The sequence below is a fragment of the Tenrec ecaudatus genome, chromosome 4 (genome assembly GCF_050624435.1).
Source record: "Tenrec ecaudatus isolate mTenEca1 chromosome 4, mTenEca1.hap1, whole genome shotgun sequence".
NCBI lineage: Eukaryota > Metazoa > Chordata > Mammalia > Afrosoricida > Tenrecidae > Tenrec > Tenrec ecaudatus.
Window position 1 is genome coordinate 64,838,635 of NC_134533.1, and position 18,725 is coordinate 64,857,359.

Below are 18,725 nucleotides of genomic sequence, written 5' to 3' on the forward strand. Positions count from 1 at the left end.
AGAGAAGTGAATGAGGAGACAGTTGTGAACGGGGCCATATGGCACTCTTCCAGGAACACAGCTCCAGAGAGGCTCGTGTGCTAGTCCAGGTAGACTAGAGAAACAAATTCATGGGCAGTCATAAGTGTATAAGAAAGAGCTTTATGTACAAGAGCAACTGAATATTGAGAAAACATCCCAGTCCAGTCCAGATCAAGTCCATAAGTCCGATATTAGCCCATATGTCTGATACCAATCTCCAAAGTCCTCTTCAGACTTACGAAACACATGCAATGACGCTGAATGCAGGAAAATCACAACCCAGTGGGTGCAAAGTCTTAGGGATCCAATGGTGGTAGAAGCATGCAGAGGTCTCCACATGGCTTCTCCAGCTCAGGCACTAACGTAAGTTCCATGTGTCTTGTCAGCAGAGAGTCTCAGGAAGTCAGTGTAGAGAGAAAGAGAGAAGTGCCTTCCACCTCCAAGGGGGAAATCCAGGAATTCCCAGAATCCTCAGGGGAAGGCTATGCCCACACAGAGACCTCATTGGCTATAACACAATTGATAGACTAGACTCCACCCCTTCACTCTTACTCCTCTCAAGTCCCAAATTGAAACCAGATTATGTAACTACCACAGCTAGGATGGGGACCACAGTTTTTGGACTGGTCCAAAAAACTGAAAAACCATCATCCCATATTGGAGGGTGCTGCGTTCTCCAAAGAGTCTTCCTCTAGAGGGGAGGAGAGGCTAGTCCCCTGCACCAGGAGGTGCATCGGCCCTGCTAGGAGGATTTAAGGTCTCCTGTATGGGTGGGGTGGGGTGACTTGGTGCACCGCTTCCATCTCCCCGGGGAGCCTCAGTGGCACGGATGTCTCCATGAAATCTGTCAACATGACTGGTGGCTGGAGGCGGGTTTCTGAGACCACTGATGGCATCTAAGAACAAATGCCATCCTAGCTCTGGGGAAGGTGATTTTAGGTTTCAGAGGTTGGAAGAGAAAGAAAGGGGAGCACAGAGGTAGAGTCTGGGAGCAGCAACCACCAGTGCCCAGCAACGGGGGGCCAGGTGTGTGCTGAGAATGGTCAGCCAGCAATGCCCTGCAGTGAGAAGTGGGTGTCAGGCTACAGCCACTTTGGCATGGCCCATGCTGCCAAGGGCTCAGACAGCTCGACTTTGCTCAGGCCTCACTAACCGATGAGGAGGGAAGGATCCTAACAAGGCTCATGGAATCCGTTCATCAGTAGGGAACATGGAACCTCATGGCAGAGGCCTGGTGACATAGTGTTCTAGAGGTCCCAGAAATCTTTGTTTTCCTTCTGGGAGGAACAGTTACAGAGGGCAGGAGGGATCTGAGACTCTATTAAGGTTTTCTAGCTGTCAGAGCCTTCCAAGCTGGGCTAGGAAACAGAGGTCCTGGGTTGACCCTGGCCTACAGTCGACTCTGCCCATATGGAAATGGGACAGGCTTTAAACGTGGTCCCCAGGGCGCACTGAGGCTTACTCTGTAGCTGGAGGAAAAGAATGTGAGGACAGAGAAACAGAACTGTATGATGGAGAGCAATGACAAGGGGGCCTGTGACGGTTCCATCACAAGGTGCCCCCAATTCCTAATATTCTTCTAACCACAAGAGGGGGAAAGTTGTCAGAAATCTGACTGCAACATTAATGCAGCCTAGTATTTGAAAGCCATTGTTTGCATTCAATAAATACAAGGGACCTTAAAAATGTTCACGGACATATAGAATTAGAAGGGAGTGGACTTTGTCCATGAACTTTTAAAAATCATCCATTTTGGGGAGCACCTATTACATGCCAGGCACGATTTCGTTAGATGCTGTTGAGCTGTGTATGACTCATAGGATCCCTCTGTACAACAGGGCAAGACACTGGCCCTGGGCCATCCTCACGCTTGCTGCTAAATTTGGGCACTTTGTTAGGTGGTAGGAATATAGTGGTAAACCAACGGGCAACTAGTAAGAAATGATACAGAAAAATTTCTCCTGGCGCCAACCCCCATGCTCAATGTAAACAAAACTCATTCAATTATGAAATCAATCTGTGCAAAGCAACACCTCATGGATTTCTGCTTGCAGTTGGACAATTGAATAAATTCATATCAACAATGTCTTAAATTCTGTGCCAAAAAGAGGACCTGATGCAAGGGGCTTAAGTGGAGAGCAAATGCCTTGAGAATGATTGGGGCAGGGAATGTATGGATGTGCTTTATACAATTGATGTATGTATATGTATGGATTGTGGTAAGAGTTGTTTGAGTCCCTAATAAAATGTAAAAGAAGAAAAGAGAAAAAAATGATTAGGGCAAAGACAGTACAGATGTGCTTTATACAATTGATGTATGTATATGTATGAACTGTGAAAAGAATTGTATCAGCCCCAATAAATTGTTAAAATAAAAAAATTTTTAAAAAAATTCTGTGCCATTGGATAAATTATTGATGGTATCAACACAATCACCTTTTACCCTAGGGGGATGATTGACATTTTTCTTTTTGTTTCTTTTGGGCAGGGTTGGGTGGGGTAGGGTGTTTGTTGTTGTTGTCATCATTGTTCGTATTTATTTTTGTATTTGTCATAGAATGACCACCAAAGTAAACCAGAGTTGTTCACAACTTGTGGACAAGCAGATGGATTCTGGATTCCCATGTAATTCTAGCCCCAATCCAAGAACAGTTAGCTCTTATAACATTTCCCCACTCAGTACTCACCTTCATGAAGAGATCACTGAAGATAAGGGTGCTACAGCAAAGTGTAATGAAGAAAGCAGATGAGGTCCGGCTATTGGAATAGTGTCTGGGTCTTTAAGGCTTGTATTGAAATAAGCAGCCATCTAAGTGAGCCATCAACTACGCCCCCTATGGAAGAAGCACACCAGCCTGTGTGAGCCAAAGATGCTGATAACAAACACAAACACGATGGAGGGAAGAGCGTCAGAGTCTAAATTGTGAACACCCAATTTGCAGAAGGCTATCGAGGACAGTGGGAGCCCCAAATCCATCTGCAAAATAGCTAGTCAGATTAAGCCTCTGGCAGATCCCCTCAACTACAGGCGAGGGACTCTAACAGCTGCACTATCAGACAGAGATTATTGTAAACTTGATTACGGTGGATCAAACCATGGGATAATATGATACTTGGTCAGTTGACTTCTCTATTGACCCAACCTGAATTTGCTCTAGGCTCAAGTATTTCTCACTTGTTCCACAACAGAAATTTCTTCTCTGGTTTTTTAAATATTGATGGTAGTCTTTTCTTTCTACTCTTTGTTTTTATCTTTATATTATTATAATTTTCTTTTTCTGTTTTGTTTTTAATTGCTTCCATCAGGTTTCCCAGTTTATGAAGCACAGAAGGAGTGGATGCATAGAGACAATAACTGGTGCAATGTTTTATCAGGGATGGGGAGGGGTGTGTATGAGGGGAATTGGGAAGCAAACAATGAAAAAATGAATTCAGGAGAGAGGAAGAAGCATTAGAACTGATTGTAATTATGTACACACCACTCTTTAAAAAAGTGAGTTAATTATGGAAGTATATGATATGTGAATATTATATTAAGAAAACTATTAAAATAAAAGCTAAAGGAATGACAGAAATCAAACTTGACCAATGGTCCCATGGGTGAAGGAGGTAGAGTTTTTGCTCAGGGGGCATTGAGTTTATGTTAATAATTTGGAAAATATATCAATAATGGTTGCATAACACAAAGAGTATAATGAATGTCACTGAATTATAAATGTAGAAGTTGTTGAACTGGAGAATATTTTGTTGTGCATATTTTTTTTTAACAGATGTATATAATGATTTATGGGAAGCTGTTGGGACTCTCAACTTCTCACATGGCCGCCAGTCCTAGAGAGGATCGCACCATGAGAACCAAGACAACTACTCCAGACTGGTAGAGCTGGGGGATCTTCAGGCCTTTCCCCAGGTCCCACATCAAATGCGCAGGCCATTCCAGGTGTGATACATGAGAGGTGAGGCAAGTGCAAACTTAGCTGTGTAGATCAGTGCTGGGCCCAGACACAGGGACTTCATGAATTCCAAATGACACTCAAAGTTCCCAGGGATCAACAGAGCAGATAAGCCAAAGAGAGAGACTCCTGCACTCAAGGAAATACCAGAGCCACGATGGCAAATGGACATCATCATGGGAAGAGACCAACTGTAAATAGTGATGTGGGGAGACAATGGACAATTTGAGGCTGTGTTCTTATTCCAGAACCGCTCCATCTCTTCTTTGGCTGTGGTTCCCATAGGAACAACATTTCTGATACAGAGTTGAGGGCTAAGATGGGCACGGAGACAATGACGGCCAGCATGTCTCAGCAAGAGCGCGGCCATCTTGGACTCCGGATGGGACGGAAGTCGTTGTGCATATTTTTGCCACAATTAAAAAATTACACAAATAACACTGAGTATAAGAAAGAAGAAAATGTTCTAAAATTGACTGTGGTGATGATCGTACAACTCTTCTTGAGACGGTTGAGCTACTGAATTGTGTGATATGTGGACGGAGTGCCAATAAAACTGTTAAAAAGAAAAGAAAATACAAAACAGGACAAATAAAACCAAGAGGTGAAATCATTTCTAATTTTAATAAGTAGCATAAAAGAAGCAAGCAAGAGCCTGAAATAGCTAGGGAAGGTAGTCAGTCAGCAAAGGCTTTGTTGAGAAGATAGCATTTTAGCAGGAATTCGCTGAAAATATTTTGAAAGCTCAGTAACATTTCTATTTATTCTGTGATGAGTAAATCGAGCATTTTCCCCTAAGGTGTAAACTCCCAAGAAAGACCAATGATTAGCGGTGCCTCCTGGAAGGACCACACCTCTCCCAGGCCCCTTACTGTCAGACCTTCCCTCCGAGGGGGTTTCCAAAGCGCTTTGCCAGTGGGGGTGAGGGTGGAGGTGAAGCTTGGACATTTGGCAATGGTGAGAAATTATTGACCCAAAATCACTAGCCCAAGGACAAAGCTGAAGAAACTTGGGAATGTTCCAGAAAGCCCTTGGATGAAAATTGAAAAAGCAGCTGGTCTTGGAGTATTCGAAGTCGTATATGTATGTATACGTATATATGCATGCATGGTTACTAGGCGTATTTAAGCATCAGTACCTCTAGCCATAACCTTTACAGCAAGGCAGGGCACTTTCTTTTTTTATTTTAGTGTTTCTTTCTTTCTTTCTTTTTGGTGAAATTCCTACACAGCAATGTTAATTCCAACAAAAAGCTCCATACCTCAATAAAAAAATTTTTTTTTTAAAAAAAGGGCAAAATACTTGCATGGAAACTTCACCAAAGGAGATACACACATGAGCAACAAGCGCTTAACCCCTTTGAACCCCCCTGGGACTCCCATGACTCATTAAGGAAGCGTCAATCGAAACCTCAGTGAGGCCTACTGCTTCTTCCCTCCAACTAGGATGGTTATGATCAGAAAACAAGTGTGGGTGAAAAGGTGGAGAAATTAGAATTCTCATCCATTCTGGTGAGATAGTAAAATGATGTGGTCATTATGGAGAACAATTTGGTGGTTCCTTGAACAGTTAAACACAGAATAACCCATATGATCCAGCAATTATGTTCCTAGGTATACCCCCCCCCAAAAAAAAACCCTGCAATTTTTCTCAAAATGATGCATTTAAATTACTTTTACAAAACAACCTTATTACCTTCAAAGTACTCTCCATAACACTTAATACATTGGTCAAATCTGTGATTCCATTCATGGAAACATTTTAAAATTCATCTATTTGGATGGCTGACAGCACCTCCTTCGTTTTTTTTCCTCCACCTTCTTCTACATCATCAAATTGCTGTCCTTGAATTCTCAGAAACAAAAAGAAGTCTCACTGAGCGAGGTCAGATGGGTCCAGTGCATGGGGCAAGAGAGGCATGCTGTTTTTTAGCAAAAACTGGAGGGAACTGAGATGGTTTCGTGAGCAGGTACATTGTCCTGGTGGCAAAACCAGTCCCCCGTCTGCCACAAATCAGGCCTTTTTTAATTGCACACTGTCATGAAATATTTTCAGAACCTCTAATAGAAAACTTGATTAACAGTCTGACCTGGTGGAACCAACTCCAAATGAACTACAACTTAACATTTTTGTCCATTTGGGAAGGTGATAGATGTCCAGAACGAGGTTTGTCATTGACATTTCACCTTTTTTGAAAGGAAAAAACCATTCGTACACTTGAGCTTTTCCCATAGCGCTGTCCTTGTAAGCTGTGTTCCACATCACCACAGTTTCTGCAATCAGGAAACAAACCAGTTCTGAGCAGAAAACAAAAATGCACAGCCAAGCTGTTCTCTTAAATTGGCCACTACAAAAAATGAGCAAAACAACTTGTACGAAAAAATTCACTGTGACCAAGAGAGCCTTCCCAAGCGACACCACTGGGTGCACTAACTCAGAGTGACTTGCCTCCTGCTCACCTCGTGGGGAAAATGCATACAACAAAAGCTCTGCTTGGTGAAATTTTTTCCCTTTTGTTTTGTGCCCACTCATATACTCCAAAAGACTTGAAAGCCGGGACACAAACACTTATTTGTTCAATAATGTTCATTCCAGCCCTCTTCACAATGGTCAAAAGGTGGAAACAACCCAAGTGTCCATCAGCAGATGAATGCATAAGCAAATATATACAATGAAATCAGAGTCAGTCATAAAAGGAGAGGAAGTTCTGATACATATTCACAGTAGGGTGGGACCCTGAAAGTAACACAAGTCAGACCCAAAGGGACAAATATTGAGTGACCCCACTTAGGTGGAATACCTATACTAAGCAAATGAGTTTATCTAGTGGTTACTAGAGGCTGGATGGGAGAGAGGAAAATGTTGAAATGGCAAGTAGTTTATTATATGTAGTTTTACTTCAGTAAGAAAAAGATTAAAACATGAACTTTTTTTTTTTTTTTTGGTAAAGCCAGTTCTCTTCTCACCCCCCTTCCTACAATGTTGAGGCAAATCAACCACAGAAATGTGACCCTCAAATCGATCCACCTCCTTCCCTGTCCGTTTGGACAACCAGACCCATGCACAAGATGATAGAGTCACAGGTGGGCCTCAGTGTGAAGGGCAAGTCCTGCCCAGTAGTTACGGAATGGGGGAGGGGAGGCAATGCCAGGAAGAGGGAGTCCAGGACTCATGCTTCTGTCCAGACTCTGACCTTGTTTGCGGTGATGAAATCAGCCAATATTGGCATAGTCCTGGGAGGCAGCTCACTCCCACTAGGGTGAGAGGGTGGGGGTGGCGCTGCTTCCATCACTATATATAGGAGTTCCGTCGGGAGCCCAGAGCTGTCCTGTGACCTCTCCAGCTCAGCATGGCTCGGGCACTGGGAGTACCCGCGGTACTGGGGCTGTTGGGCCTGTGCTGGTCACTGGCCATTGCCCACCCTGTTACTTCGTAAGTACAGCAGGGCCAGGACTGGAGGCCTAGGGTCTGTGCTAAGGTGGTGTAGGGTTTGTTTTTTATGGCCTGGGGTAAATTTGATGTACACACGTGATTGCTGGCTGGCAAGCTGGAGATTTAAATCCACCTAGAGACCCCTGGGAAGAATAGACCTGGAGCTCTTCTTCTGGGGGATCAGCCCTGAAAGTCCCGGGAAGTGCTCTTCCATTCTTACGCCCATGGAGTTGCCTTGAGCGGGAATCTGCTAGGTGGCAACTGCTCAGATTCCAGTGGGGAGGCAAGTGCTAAGGGCGAGAGTTCGGTTCCAGGGCACTCAGATATCGGTATGCTTTCCCTCCAGGACTAGTGCCCCTGGGAGCGAAGCTGAAGGTGGGAATGGGACCAAACCAGACCCAGACGTCCTTGGTGAGATTTCCAACTTCTTGAGCCTGGCTGACTGGCTATGTCTCTGCCTCTGTATCATCTGACCACTCTTTTCCTTTTTTATACCCAACCCTCGCACCCACCCGCAGAACGATGTTCCGATGGCTGGGGCTTTGACGCTGCCACCCTGGATGACAGTGGAACCATACTGTATTTTAAAGGTACGAGAGGCCGGGTTGGGGCATTGGAGACCTCACGTGCAGCCCCTTTCTCAGAGGGGCTCTTCATCTCTATCGGGTCTTGGGAATTGTCTGAGGCCATCAAGGAGCCCTGGTACTAGAATGGTCACATGTTGGGGTGCTTATCTGATAAGCCAGCAGTTTGAGACCACCAGCTGTTCCAAGGGAGAAAGACAGAGCTTTCTACTCCCGTGAACAGCTAACAGTCTTGGAAACTCCCAGGGCAGTTCTATCCCATCCCATAGACTTGCTATGAGTCCCCATTGACTCCGGGACAGTGAGTAATCACTCACAGTCTCTGCATCTGCTCTGTAAGCCAAGTGTTTTTTCTGGGTCCCTGAGTGAATGTGGATTTTTCAGGGGAGTTCGTGTGGAAGGGTCACAAATGGGTCCGAGCGTCGATCTCAGAGCAGTGGAAGAATGTCACCGGCCCTGTGGATGCTGCATTCCGACGCGACCGTGACAGGGTCTTCCTGATTAAGGTACTGCTGGGAGCCAACGTCAGGGCCGAGCCAGAAACAGCTGGGATCCACACTAGAGGCCATCTCCCAAGCGGGCCTGGCATGAAGCCCAAACCAATAGAGAACAGGTTTCCTCCATCTGTGCCTCCCTTTTCTGCAGAGGACCAAGTACAGGGAGCGGGTGTGCACCTGGGTAGGGCAGGTAGCACACACCCAGTGGCTGTTCTTCATTCCTGATCTCGGTTCTTGACTTCCCTCCTGCACATCACACTGTTGGCCATTCTCTCCGATACTTGGTGTTGGGCTGTGGTATGCAGGTCCTGCTCAGATTGCTTAGGGCACAGTGACACCCGATGAAAGGACAAGTGGGGGACGATGTGCAGACCACTCTGCTCACCAACCCATGAGCTCTGGCCAAGCCCACAGAGGGAAGGCCCCTTCTCCTCACTTGTACGAGTGCTGGACTGCTGAGGGGCCCTGATGACAACTTTTGTTTTCCCTCCTGCCTCTTTTCTTGTTCTTCTCTGGTTTCTGATCCTCCATCAGTTCCATGAATCTTCCTCACCTAGCCCCTCAACAGCCCCATTGGGTGATCACAACCATTGTCATGGCCCTGAGGACTCTATGCTGTTGACCCAAGAGCTGGCTCTCTCTCCTGAGCTCCAGGCATCTCTGTCCAATTACCTAGAAGACATCTCTGTCAGTCCTGACCCTCGGCAACCCCACATGCTGCAGAATAGAACTGCTCCCCTGGATTTTCTTGACCGTAATCGTGAGCAAAGCAGAGATCACTAGACCTTACTTTTGCTGTGCCATTGGGTGGGTGAAAGCTTTACGATAGGTTGGTAAGCACAAAGCACGTGTGCCACCCAGATGTTTCACAGAACTGCAGATTCAGCACCCCCAGGCTGAGTGTAGCCTCACCCACTAACCCTTTTCCTCCAGTGGTTTGCAGTTCAGGAGACAGCACTGGCGCAAGCCTGGTCATGCCAAGCCAGGCACGCACGCACTCTCACGACCTGGATCTTGGTCACCTTCCCAGGCATATCTCATCCCCTGCCAGATTCCCTGTGGGCCTACCACGCAAGACTGCATTGCTCTCCAGCACACCGTGCTTCCTTCTGTCCATGCGCCCCATTATGCTGCGCCCTCTGCTGCTACCACCGTGTCCTCACTTGTCTACCTGGAAAACTGCTGCTCATTTTCCAACCTTCTGGTACTGCTCTGGGCTGACTTATGTATGCCCTCCAGGCCCCTAAACCACTTTGATCACGCCTCACGGCAATGGCTTCGTGGCTCAGGGTGTATGGATTCTTCTTGTTTTTTTATGGCGACCTCTTTGAAGGCAGCGTCGGGCCGCTCCTCGTTTTAACCTACGCCGGCCCCAGCACTTGACATTAGGCATCTGTCTCTTCAATGAATGGCAAAACAAAGGAATGGAACAATGGATGCACGGTGTCAGGATGACTGTTTACGGATGGGTTTCCAAGACCGGGGCTGCGGAAGTGCGTGGTGTCTGTGTCTGGTGGATTCGCGTGTTCGGGTAACAGTGCCTGGATTTTCACAGCCCGAGCATGTGTGCTTGTGCAAGGGGGCAGCATACTGTTACCCACAGATGGACTGAGAGTGTGGGGGATGCCAGAGCTTCTCGTATTCTCACGCTGGGCAGGAAGACGGTGGCAGCCTCGGGGAGGGGAGAAGTAAACAGAGTGCTTTTCTGTGCAGGGAGACAAATTCTGGGTGTTCCCTCCTGAGAAGGAGAAAGTGTATCCAAAGCTGCTCCAAGAGGAGTTTCCTGGAATCCCAACCTCACCGGACGCAGCTGTGGAATGCCACCGTGGGGAATGCCCAGAGGAGGGTGTTCTCTTCTTTCAAGGTCAGTCCGACGGGGGTCTGAGACACTGGGCTGGTGGTAGATTGGTGGTGGTGTCAATAGTGATGGTGGTAGTGGTGGTGATGGGGGTGCTAATGGGACCACTGTCAGGTTTCAGAAGAAGAAGCAATAGAGCAGCCACGTGTGGTCTAGGGGTCACGTGGGGGAGGGTGCATAAAGATCCTGGTGGGGAAGGCCACTGGGTGCGAAGAGTCACCGAGTGGCACAGAATGGTTAAGTACCTGACTCCTGACGGAGAGGTTGATGGTTAGAACCCACCTGGTGGGATGTCAGAAGTAAGGGCTGGCAGTCTGCTCCGGAGGCTGCCATGTAAATAGCCCTGTGGGGCCCAGTTGGAACCAGCTCCATGGTAGCTTTCATGAAATCGGGTGAAATTTTGCTGAAAGTCCCCCATTGTTCCCTGTGATACTTAGGACACATATATGCTCCTCAGCCTGGGATATAAATTTCTCCATGATGAAATCCCTATTGGTGCTCTGGCCTTCGCTCTTTGGGCCCTAGGCTCTAGAGAGGCTCTACTGTCCTTTGTGTACTCACTTTGATCGATCTTTAGGGGTGTTCCTCTTTCTAGATCCCCCCTCTTCTTCGACTTTCCATCAGCCTTACTCTCTCTGCTGAGTTGGTCACGTGCACGTTGGTGCTGCGCTTCATTGTTCATTCACTCCTCACACCTGTCCTGCTGAATGGTGAACTCCATGTGGTCTGGACCGTATTTGGCCTCTCTTGAGACACCCAGGGCAAGAAGAGGTGGGTATAACCTGACCTCCGTGAAGGCTCACTGATGGTTTGTTTTCAAGGTGACCGCAAGTGGTTCTGGGACTTTACGACAGGAACCAAAAAGGAGCGTCTCTGGCCTGCTGTGGGGAACTGCACCTCTGCCCTGCGATGGGTTGGCCGCTACTACTGTTTCCAGGGTAACCAATTCTTCCGTTTCAACCCTGTCACCGGAGAGGTGCCTCCTGGATATCCTCGGGATGCCCGAAACTACTTCATGTCCTGCCCTGGGAGAGGTGAGCGAGCCCTAGCCCCTTCGGAGCCCATTCCAATTTGTCTGGCTCCTCACCCAACTTTCTGGACACATGTGCCAGAGCCCTATTTTCGCTGTGTTCCAATATCTTAGCCTTTCCCAGCCCATTTCCACCTGACTTGTCCTTCATGTCGTCATATGAAGCCCATCCTTTCACTCATCCCAGCCTTCTCTTCTACCTCAGACCCTGCTCTGAAGTCTGGCCTCAGTCTGTGCTCCCCTCACCCGTTTCTCTACCCCACCCCTCCCCAGGCCATGGCTCTGGACACAGGAATGGGACCAGCCATGCACAAATGCCTCGACCCTGTAACCCAGATATTGTCATATCTGCATTGGTGTCTGACATCCATGGGGCCACGTATGCCTTCAGCGGTAAGAGATGGCCCCAGTCCTCCCTGCTCTGCCCCCCATGCCTTCCACTGGGTCTTTCATCCCTGCCCTGTTTCTATCATCTCTATCCCTGTGTCCCCAACTTGCCCCAGCTGTTCCCACCCTGAATGTGCTCTTTCATGTGCCGCCTCTGCTCTGCTGCATGTATTTCTCAGCCTGGTTTTTCATGGTCCAACTCTTTAGCTTGATATCTCCCTTGCTCATGTCTTCTGGGGTGTTCTGACTCCCCTTGAAGTGGTTCTCAGAGGCTTTATATTTTCTCAGGTGCCTCAAACTCAACCTCACTGCCACCGAGTCCGTTACAATTCATCTTGACCCTGAAGGACAGGGTAGAATGGCCCCTGTGGGTTGCTAGGACTGTACTTCTTTATAGGACTAGAAGGTTCTTCTGACTCCCATGGAGTAGTTTCGAACTAGACCCTACCAAGAAGTCTTGGGTACCCCAGGCCCTTTAGGAAGTGGCTTTCTAGCTCGAGGCTTCCCCTCTGAGTGGCTAATGAAGACACGGGGAATCTAATGGTTAATGCCATCTAATAATACCTAGAGATATGTTGGGTTGAATGGGCAAGTCACAGTGAGTCTTGCTCCGCCCTCAAGAACAGCTTCAAGAGAAGGAGTGAACAATTGTGACAGGCACGATCCAGCTGCCCCGCACGCAAGGGCCCTCTCTTTTCTTTAATATTTCTCTTTCCTCTACCTCGTGGCCACTTGCGCACGGGCCATCCTGTCCTCTCCACCTTCTCTGTTTTTCATGATCGTTCAGTTGCACTGCCTTTTCTAGTCTGAATTCCCAAGAGGAAATCTAACTCTTCCAGGCCATACTTTCATACCAGACATGAAAGTGACTTCTGGTCAGCCTGTGTCTTGAATACTGAGCGGTCAGGAGCACCTTAGCGGGTCCTTCTGCACAGCACACAATAACATAACTCCGATTCCCAAAGAAGGAGGAGACACACCAGGTAGTTTCTGCCGGAGGGAAGTTGAGTATGCTAGCCAGCATGACCTGTCGTGGTCACAGCTATAAAGATAATTTGTGGTTGCGGTGAAAACACCACCCATTTAATTAAGCAAATATTGATTTTTTAAACCTTTTATTAGGGACTCATACCACTCTTATCACAATCCATACATGTACATACGTCAATTGTATAAAGCACATCTATACATTCTTTGCCCTCATCATTTTCAAAGCATTTGTTCTCCACTTAAGCCCTTTGCATTAAGTCCTCTGTTTTCCCCTCCCTCCCCACTCCCCCCTCCCTCATGAGCCCTTGATAATTTATAAATTGTTATTTTGTCATATCTTGCCCTATCCGGCGTCTCCCTTCACCCCCTTTTCTCTTGTCCAGCCCCCAGGCAGGAGGTCACATATAGATCCTTGTAATCGGTTCCCCCTTTCCAATCAACTCACCCTCTCCCCTCCCAGTATCGCCCCTCAAACCCCTGGTCCTGAAGGTATCATCTACCCTGGATTACCCGTGCCTCCAAAGCAGATATTTATTGAGCATCTAATCAGCCCTGGGGAGCCCTGGTGATGTTAGGGTTACTGGTTGGGCTGTGATCCACAAGGTCAGCAGGTAGAAAGCATCAGCCTCACTGGTGGGAGAAATACAGGGCTTTCTACTTCTGTAAACACTTACAGTCTCAGAACCTCTCAGTGACAGCTCTACTCTGCCGTATGGGGTTGGCATGGACTCGATGGCAGTGAGCTTGGTTTTGGAATCAGCACTGGACACTGTTGCAGGTATTTGGTGATGGTTGTCACTGTGACCGACAGGACACCTGGCCTCAGAGCCTGCGAGAGAGACCACTCCTGAATGAAGAGAAAGAAGGAAAGCGTTTCCTTCCAGTGAGTGTTAAGAGTTGTGACAGAAATAAGGCACGATGATGGGACAGAGGCGAGCACAAGGAGAGGGTTCCTTTTCTGAGGAGATGATATTTGAGCCAAGATTTCAGTGATGAACTGATCGCCTAAAGGTTGGTGGTTCAAACCCACCCAACAATAATGTGGACTAAAAGCGCTGGTGATCTGCATCCATTACGATGACCGCCAAGAAAGCCCGAGGGGGCTCAGATCTGGTCTGAAGCATCTGGGATTTCCATGAGTCACAGTGGACTTGAAGGCAACCGACAACAGTCCCTCCATAAACAAAGCACAGGAGAGCATTTCTTTTCCGGGGGTGAGCAGTGAATACTTTGAGGAACCAGGAAAGAAAACCGAGCCACTTGAATGGGGCCAGAGAGGGCAGCAGAGTCCATGAGACAGAGCCTGTGGAAGCCATGTGATGCTCTGGTTTGTTTTTAAAAAGATCACGCTGGCTTCTTGCAGAAAATGAAGCATAGAGGCACAGTTGTGTGAGCAGGCAGCCCAGCAACATCAGCATAGGTAAGAGGTGATGATGGTGTGGCTCGGGTGACAACAGTCAAAGGTGGCAGTGTGTCTGTCTTCCTGAAATATTGTCGAGGTGAAGCTGATAGAGCAATGATAGATTGGATGTTGGTGGCAGGGACGAAGGGAAAATAGGCTTCAAGAGTGATTCACCGTTTGGGGCTGGGTAACTGAGTAGATGGTGGTTTTATTTTCTAAAACTGGGAAACTGTGGGAGGACTAGTGGAGTGTGTGTATGTGTGTATGTGTGTGTGTCTGTGCACGCGCGCACCACATGCCTGCACGTGCTTGTTTGTTTGTGTATCTGGTAGAGGCACTAATCAGTCTGGACACGTTAAGTTTAAGGTGCTTAATGAGGCAACCACAGGGCCATGTCAGGTAGGCAACAGAATTTGAGTCTGAAGCTCAAAGAAGAGGTCAGAGCTGAAGAGAGCAGACTGACAGATGTCAGCAGATGGCTGGTCTTCAAAGCCTTGGGACTAGGTGAGATCATAAAGGGAGTAAGTGTAGGCAGAGAAGAAAAGAGGCACAAACTAAAGCCCTAGATTGTAATATTTAGATATCAGGCTGGTATGACAGAATCCAGGGCTTTTCATTTTTCAAAAAAGATACTTAAAGAAGAAAGAAGTGGTAGGTGGTTAGCTATGACAGAGGATTTGTTAGAGTAAGATGCAAATGAAGAACTGACCCTTGGATTTGGCAAAATAGAAAATACTGGTGGCTTGATAGCAATTTCCATGGAGAAGGGGGACAACAGTATAATTGGAGTGGATTGAGCCAGACAGGGTAAGGACCTAGTCAATTCCTTTAAAAAGGTGCTACATTTTGTGGAGAGAAGGCTACTTCCTCACTTAACCTGCCCAGAGTGAGAAGACTAAGTAGAAGCTTCCATTTAACTTCTGGCTGCCATCTCACTGCCTATGACCACATCGCTACCCATAGACACCTGAAAGGCGTATGGAGTCCCTTACCAGACCCTGTGGCGTTGGCCTTACCTGGGAACTTGACCACTGTTCCTCATCCCTTTCTCTCTGGCAGCCCCTCTTAACTCCAATTCCAATTAAGTTGCATTGCCTAACATTGCTGTCCCAGTTCTGCTCTGCTTCTCTCTCGTCTCTGGTTTCCTTCTTCTTAGCCTCTGCATGCCACCTCTCTGCCCTGACCAACTCCCCGGTACCTATTACTAGCCTCTTCGTTGCATGGCCATTTATCACCAGCATTAGAACCACCGCTATTGCCCCACAGGATCCTACTATTGGCGCCTGGACTCCAGAAAAGATGGATGGCATACCTGGCCTATTGCTCACCAGTGGCCCCAAGGCCCTTCCACAGTGGATGCTGCCTTCTCCTGGGAGGACAAACTGTATCTGATTCAGGTGGGTGCTGGCCCAGGGAGAAGCCTGAAGGGGAGACCCAGGGCAGGGATGCCCAGCTCGATGTTGATGAATGAATGCCCTGTGTCCTCTAGGGCACCCAAGTGTATGTCTTCCTGACGAAGGGAGGCTATACCTTAGTCAGTGGCTATCCAAAGAGGCTGGAGAAGGAACTTGGGAACCCTGATGGGATGAGCTTGGATGCCATCGATGCAGCCTTTACCTGCCCTGGATCTTCTCGGCTCTACGTCACAGCAGGTAAGGGACTTCGGGGTGGTCTGCTGACACGGCACGGATTCCCATGAGGACACACACAGCACCGTGTCAAAACCCTCCAACTTGGAAGCCATGTCATGTTTGGTGCTTTTTTCCCCAGAACGGCGGCTGTGGTGGTTGGACCTGACGTTAGGATCTCAAGCCACGTGGACAGAGCTCCTTTGGCCTCATGAGAAGATTGATGGGGCTCTATGTGTGGAACACTCCCTTGGCATCAACTCATGTTCTGCCGACGGTCCCAGCTTGTACCTCGTTCATGGTCCCAATATTTACTGCTACAGTGACATGGACAAACTGAGTGCAGCCAAGACCCTGCCCCAGCCCCAAAAAGCGATCCACCTCTTTAGCTGCCATCACTTAGTGTCCTGAAGCGAATCTGGCTCCGCGTACACCTCCAGTTTCTGCACAATAAAGTCAAAGTGCTGATACACTCGAGTCTGTCCTTGCGGACCAATTTTCTTTCTTTGAATTGAGATGTTAGGATTTCTCTTTCAGGTTCTAAAGCACAAAGAAGTCTGTGGGAAGCAAGGGAAGGGAAGGCTTAGGACAAACCTCATTTCTGCACAGGTGATTCCTAAATCCCGATCATAAACTGGATTCTCCTAGATTCTGTACAGTGCAGAAAATGGGAGCACAGAGGGAAAAGGAATACTAAATTTATAGAGCTAGTAAGAGGCAAAGTTAGGGAAATGACTCGCCCATTACATTACTAACTGAGCACAGCTTAATCCCAAAGTGTAGCAAACAATCTGGCCTAGAGCATCGGCGTCTATGCAAAGTGGGCTGGGTCCCGGTTGCCATCTGAGGGGCTTCTCGTTAGGAACGATCACATCAGAGCTTCAGGTGGCTCAGGTAGTAGCATGCCAGAAGACAAGACTGGTTTCCATGAACGAGGCATTACAAATGGAATGGGATTCCGGATGGAAACCCTGAAAGACGCCAGCTGAGTATCAGAGAAAAGTTGGGGAGAAGACAAAGGACACGAGTATCTGAGACCGTGGTACATATTTGCAGAATAAGCCCTTAGGGACTGCAGCTGGCACCTTAGGAGCCCTGCTGGCAGAGGGGATCTGAGCGCTTGCTCATCTCAATACCATCTAGGCCAACAGGTGCCACCTTGGTCCAGGCTACAGTGCATAGGGTTTTCCTGGTCACAAACCAACAGTCTTTCGGCTCCAAACTAGCTGAAAACCATTTGTTTGCACTTCATCTGGGGCCACCACTAAATATCATACCCAGGAGCCCAGAGGTGTGTAAATGGTCCCCTGTCCACTCCAGGCAGTGCTGATTCCACAGGCTTTGATGGGCTTATCTGGTGCTTTGTCTATATTCCCTTTCTGATTGTGAAAGAGTGATACATCCTTGAAGGAAGGACTGTCTGGCACATAATTCCATCGCCTGGCACACTGTTCTGCACATGGGAGGTGCAGAGTGAATAGATGACGGAAACAGGAGTTGGTCCTGTCTTCCCTAGCCTTTCGGAACTTTGCCTTTGGGATTTGCTGCCCTTTTAACTTCAACTGGTTGATTATCCTAAGTTCTGCATACCTTACCAATGTGATTGCGCACAATAGACACACCCGTCTTTGGTTGAAAATCTGAGTCTCAGTGGTGAGTTTGTTTCTAGGCCTGAAGGGTAACTAAGGGCCATACTCTCAGGGGTTCCATCAATCTCTGTCCAACCACTAAACCTGGTCTTTTCTTTCTTTCTTTTTTTAAAAAATTATTTTAGTTTACTTTATTTATTTCTACCCACAACACATTCAGTATAGGCCCGTCTGCTGTATGTGTTGTCAGTTATGCTTGATAATGTATTTGTGCCATATATTAGGCCCCTAAGTTTGTCCCAGAGAGCCTTAGCGGTGTAGAAGTTACACATTGGGCCACTCCAAGGGAGAAAGATGGAATTTTCTATTCCCATGCACAATTACCGTCTTGGCAACCTACCGTGGGAGTCGCCATGAGTAGGCATCAACTCAGTGACACTAAGTTGAGTTGAAGTTTTTCCTTGTTTTTTCATTGCTGATCTTTATATGTCTAGGTTTTATATGTAAGTCTTGAGTTCTTTCTGTATATGTGGTTTGAGATATGGGCTGTTTTATTTTCCTGTAAGTGAATATTCAGTTTTGCCAGCACGATTTATTAAAGGCATCATCTCTTCCCCATGTAATGAATTTCAGCTCTGTGTTAAAGAGCAAGTGTCCACAGTAGAATGAATTTACTTCTGGTTCTTGTCTCTGTTTCACTGAGCTTTGTACCAATGTCTTGGTCATTTGGCTCTTCTTTAATAGTGTTTTGTTTTCCTAAGATCTCTTTCTTTTCCAGATAAAGTTGGTGATTAGTTTTTCCATCTCTTTAAAAGATAATGTTAGAATCTGGATTGAGATTACATTATGTCTGCAATTATTTTGGGTGGTATTCACACTTTTATAATGGGGAATCTTCCTATCCATGAGCACATTCTTCAATTTACCTTGGTCTGTCTTGGTTGCGTGTAGTAGTGTATTATAGTTTTCTTTGTATACATCTTTTGTTTTTCTGGTTCGATTTATTCCTAAGCATTTTATCTTTGGAGTGACATTGTAAAATGTATTATTTTCCTTTTTAGAGTTACTTTAATTAGTGTAAAGGAAGCCAAGGTATTTTTGTATGTTGATCTTTGCTGAATCTTTCAATTAGTTCCAACAATTTTCTTACTGAACCTTTGATATTTTATATGTAGGAGCATATGATTGGGAACATATCAACTCTTATCACAATCTTATCACATCCATCCATCCATCCATCCATCCATCCATCCATCCATCCATCCATCCATTGTGTCAAGCACATTTGTACATTTGTTGCCATCATCATTCTCAAAACATTTGCTTTCTACTTGAGCCCTTGATATCAGCTCCT

The 18,725-nt window shown here is 46.9% G+C and overlaps 1 protein-coding gene and 1 pseudogene across 1 annotated transcript; one reads left to right on the forward strand and one right to left on the reverse strand.

Moving 5' to 3' along the window:
• Window positions 1-3,804: 3,804 nt before the first annotated feature.
• LOC142446740 (succinate dehydrogenase cytochrome b560 subunit, mitochondrial pseudogene) lies at window positions 3,805-4,356 on the reverse strand (annotated as a pseudogene).
• Window positions 4,357-7,323: 2,967 nt separating this feature from the next.
• Window positions 7,324-16,193, forward strand: HPX (hemopexin). The gene is made up of 10 exons (XM_075547729.1): window positions 7,324-7,406; window positions 7,753-7,817; window positions 7,925-7,996; window positions 8,375-8,496; window positions 10,201-10,351; window positions 11,167-11,379; window positions 11,649-11,768; window positions 15,421-15,551; window positions 15,644-15,806; window positions 15,925-16,193. The coding sequence occupies exons 1-10, from the start codon at window positions 7,324-7,326 to the stop codon at window positions 16,191-16,193; spliced, it is 1,389 nt and encodes a 462-aa protein (XP_075403844.1).
• The last annotated feature ends 2,532 nt before the right edge of the window (window positions 16,194-18,725 follow it).

Bases quoted from the DNA above. Each gene is read 5' to 3' on its own strand.
- HPX (XM_075547729.1), top strand. From the start codon at position 7,324: ATGGCTCGGGCACTGGGAGTACCCGCGGTACTGGGGCTGTTGGGCCTG. The intron at 7,997-8,374 runs GTACGAGAGGCC...TGGATTTTTCAG, and splicing joins AACCATACTGTATTTTAAAG to GGGAGTTCGTGTGGAAGGGT. The intron at 15,552-15,643 runs GTGGGTGCTGGC...TGTGTCCTCTAG, and splicing joins ACAAACTGTATCTGATTCAG to GGCACCCAAGTGTATGTCTT.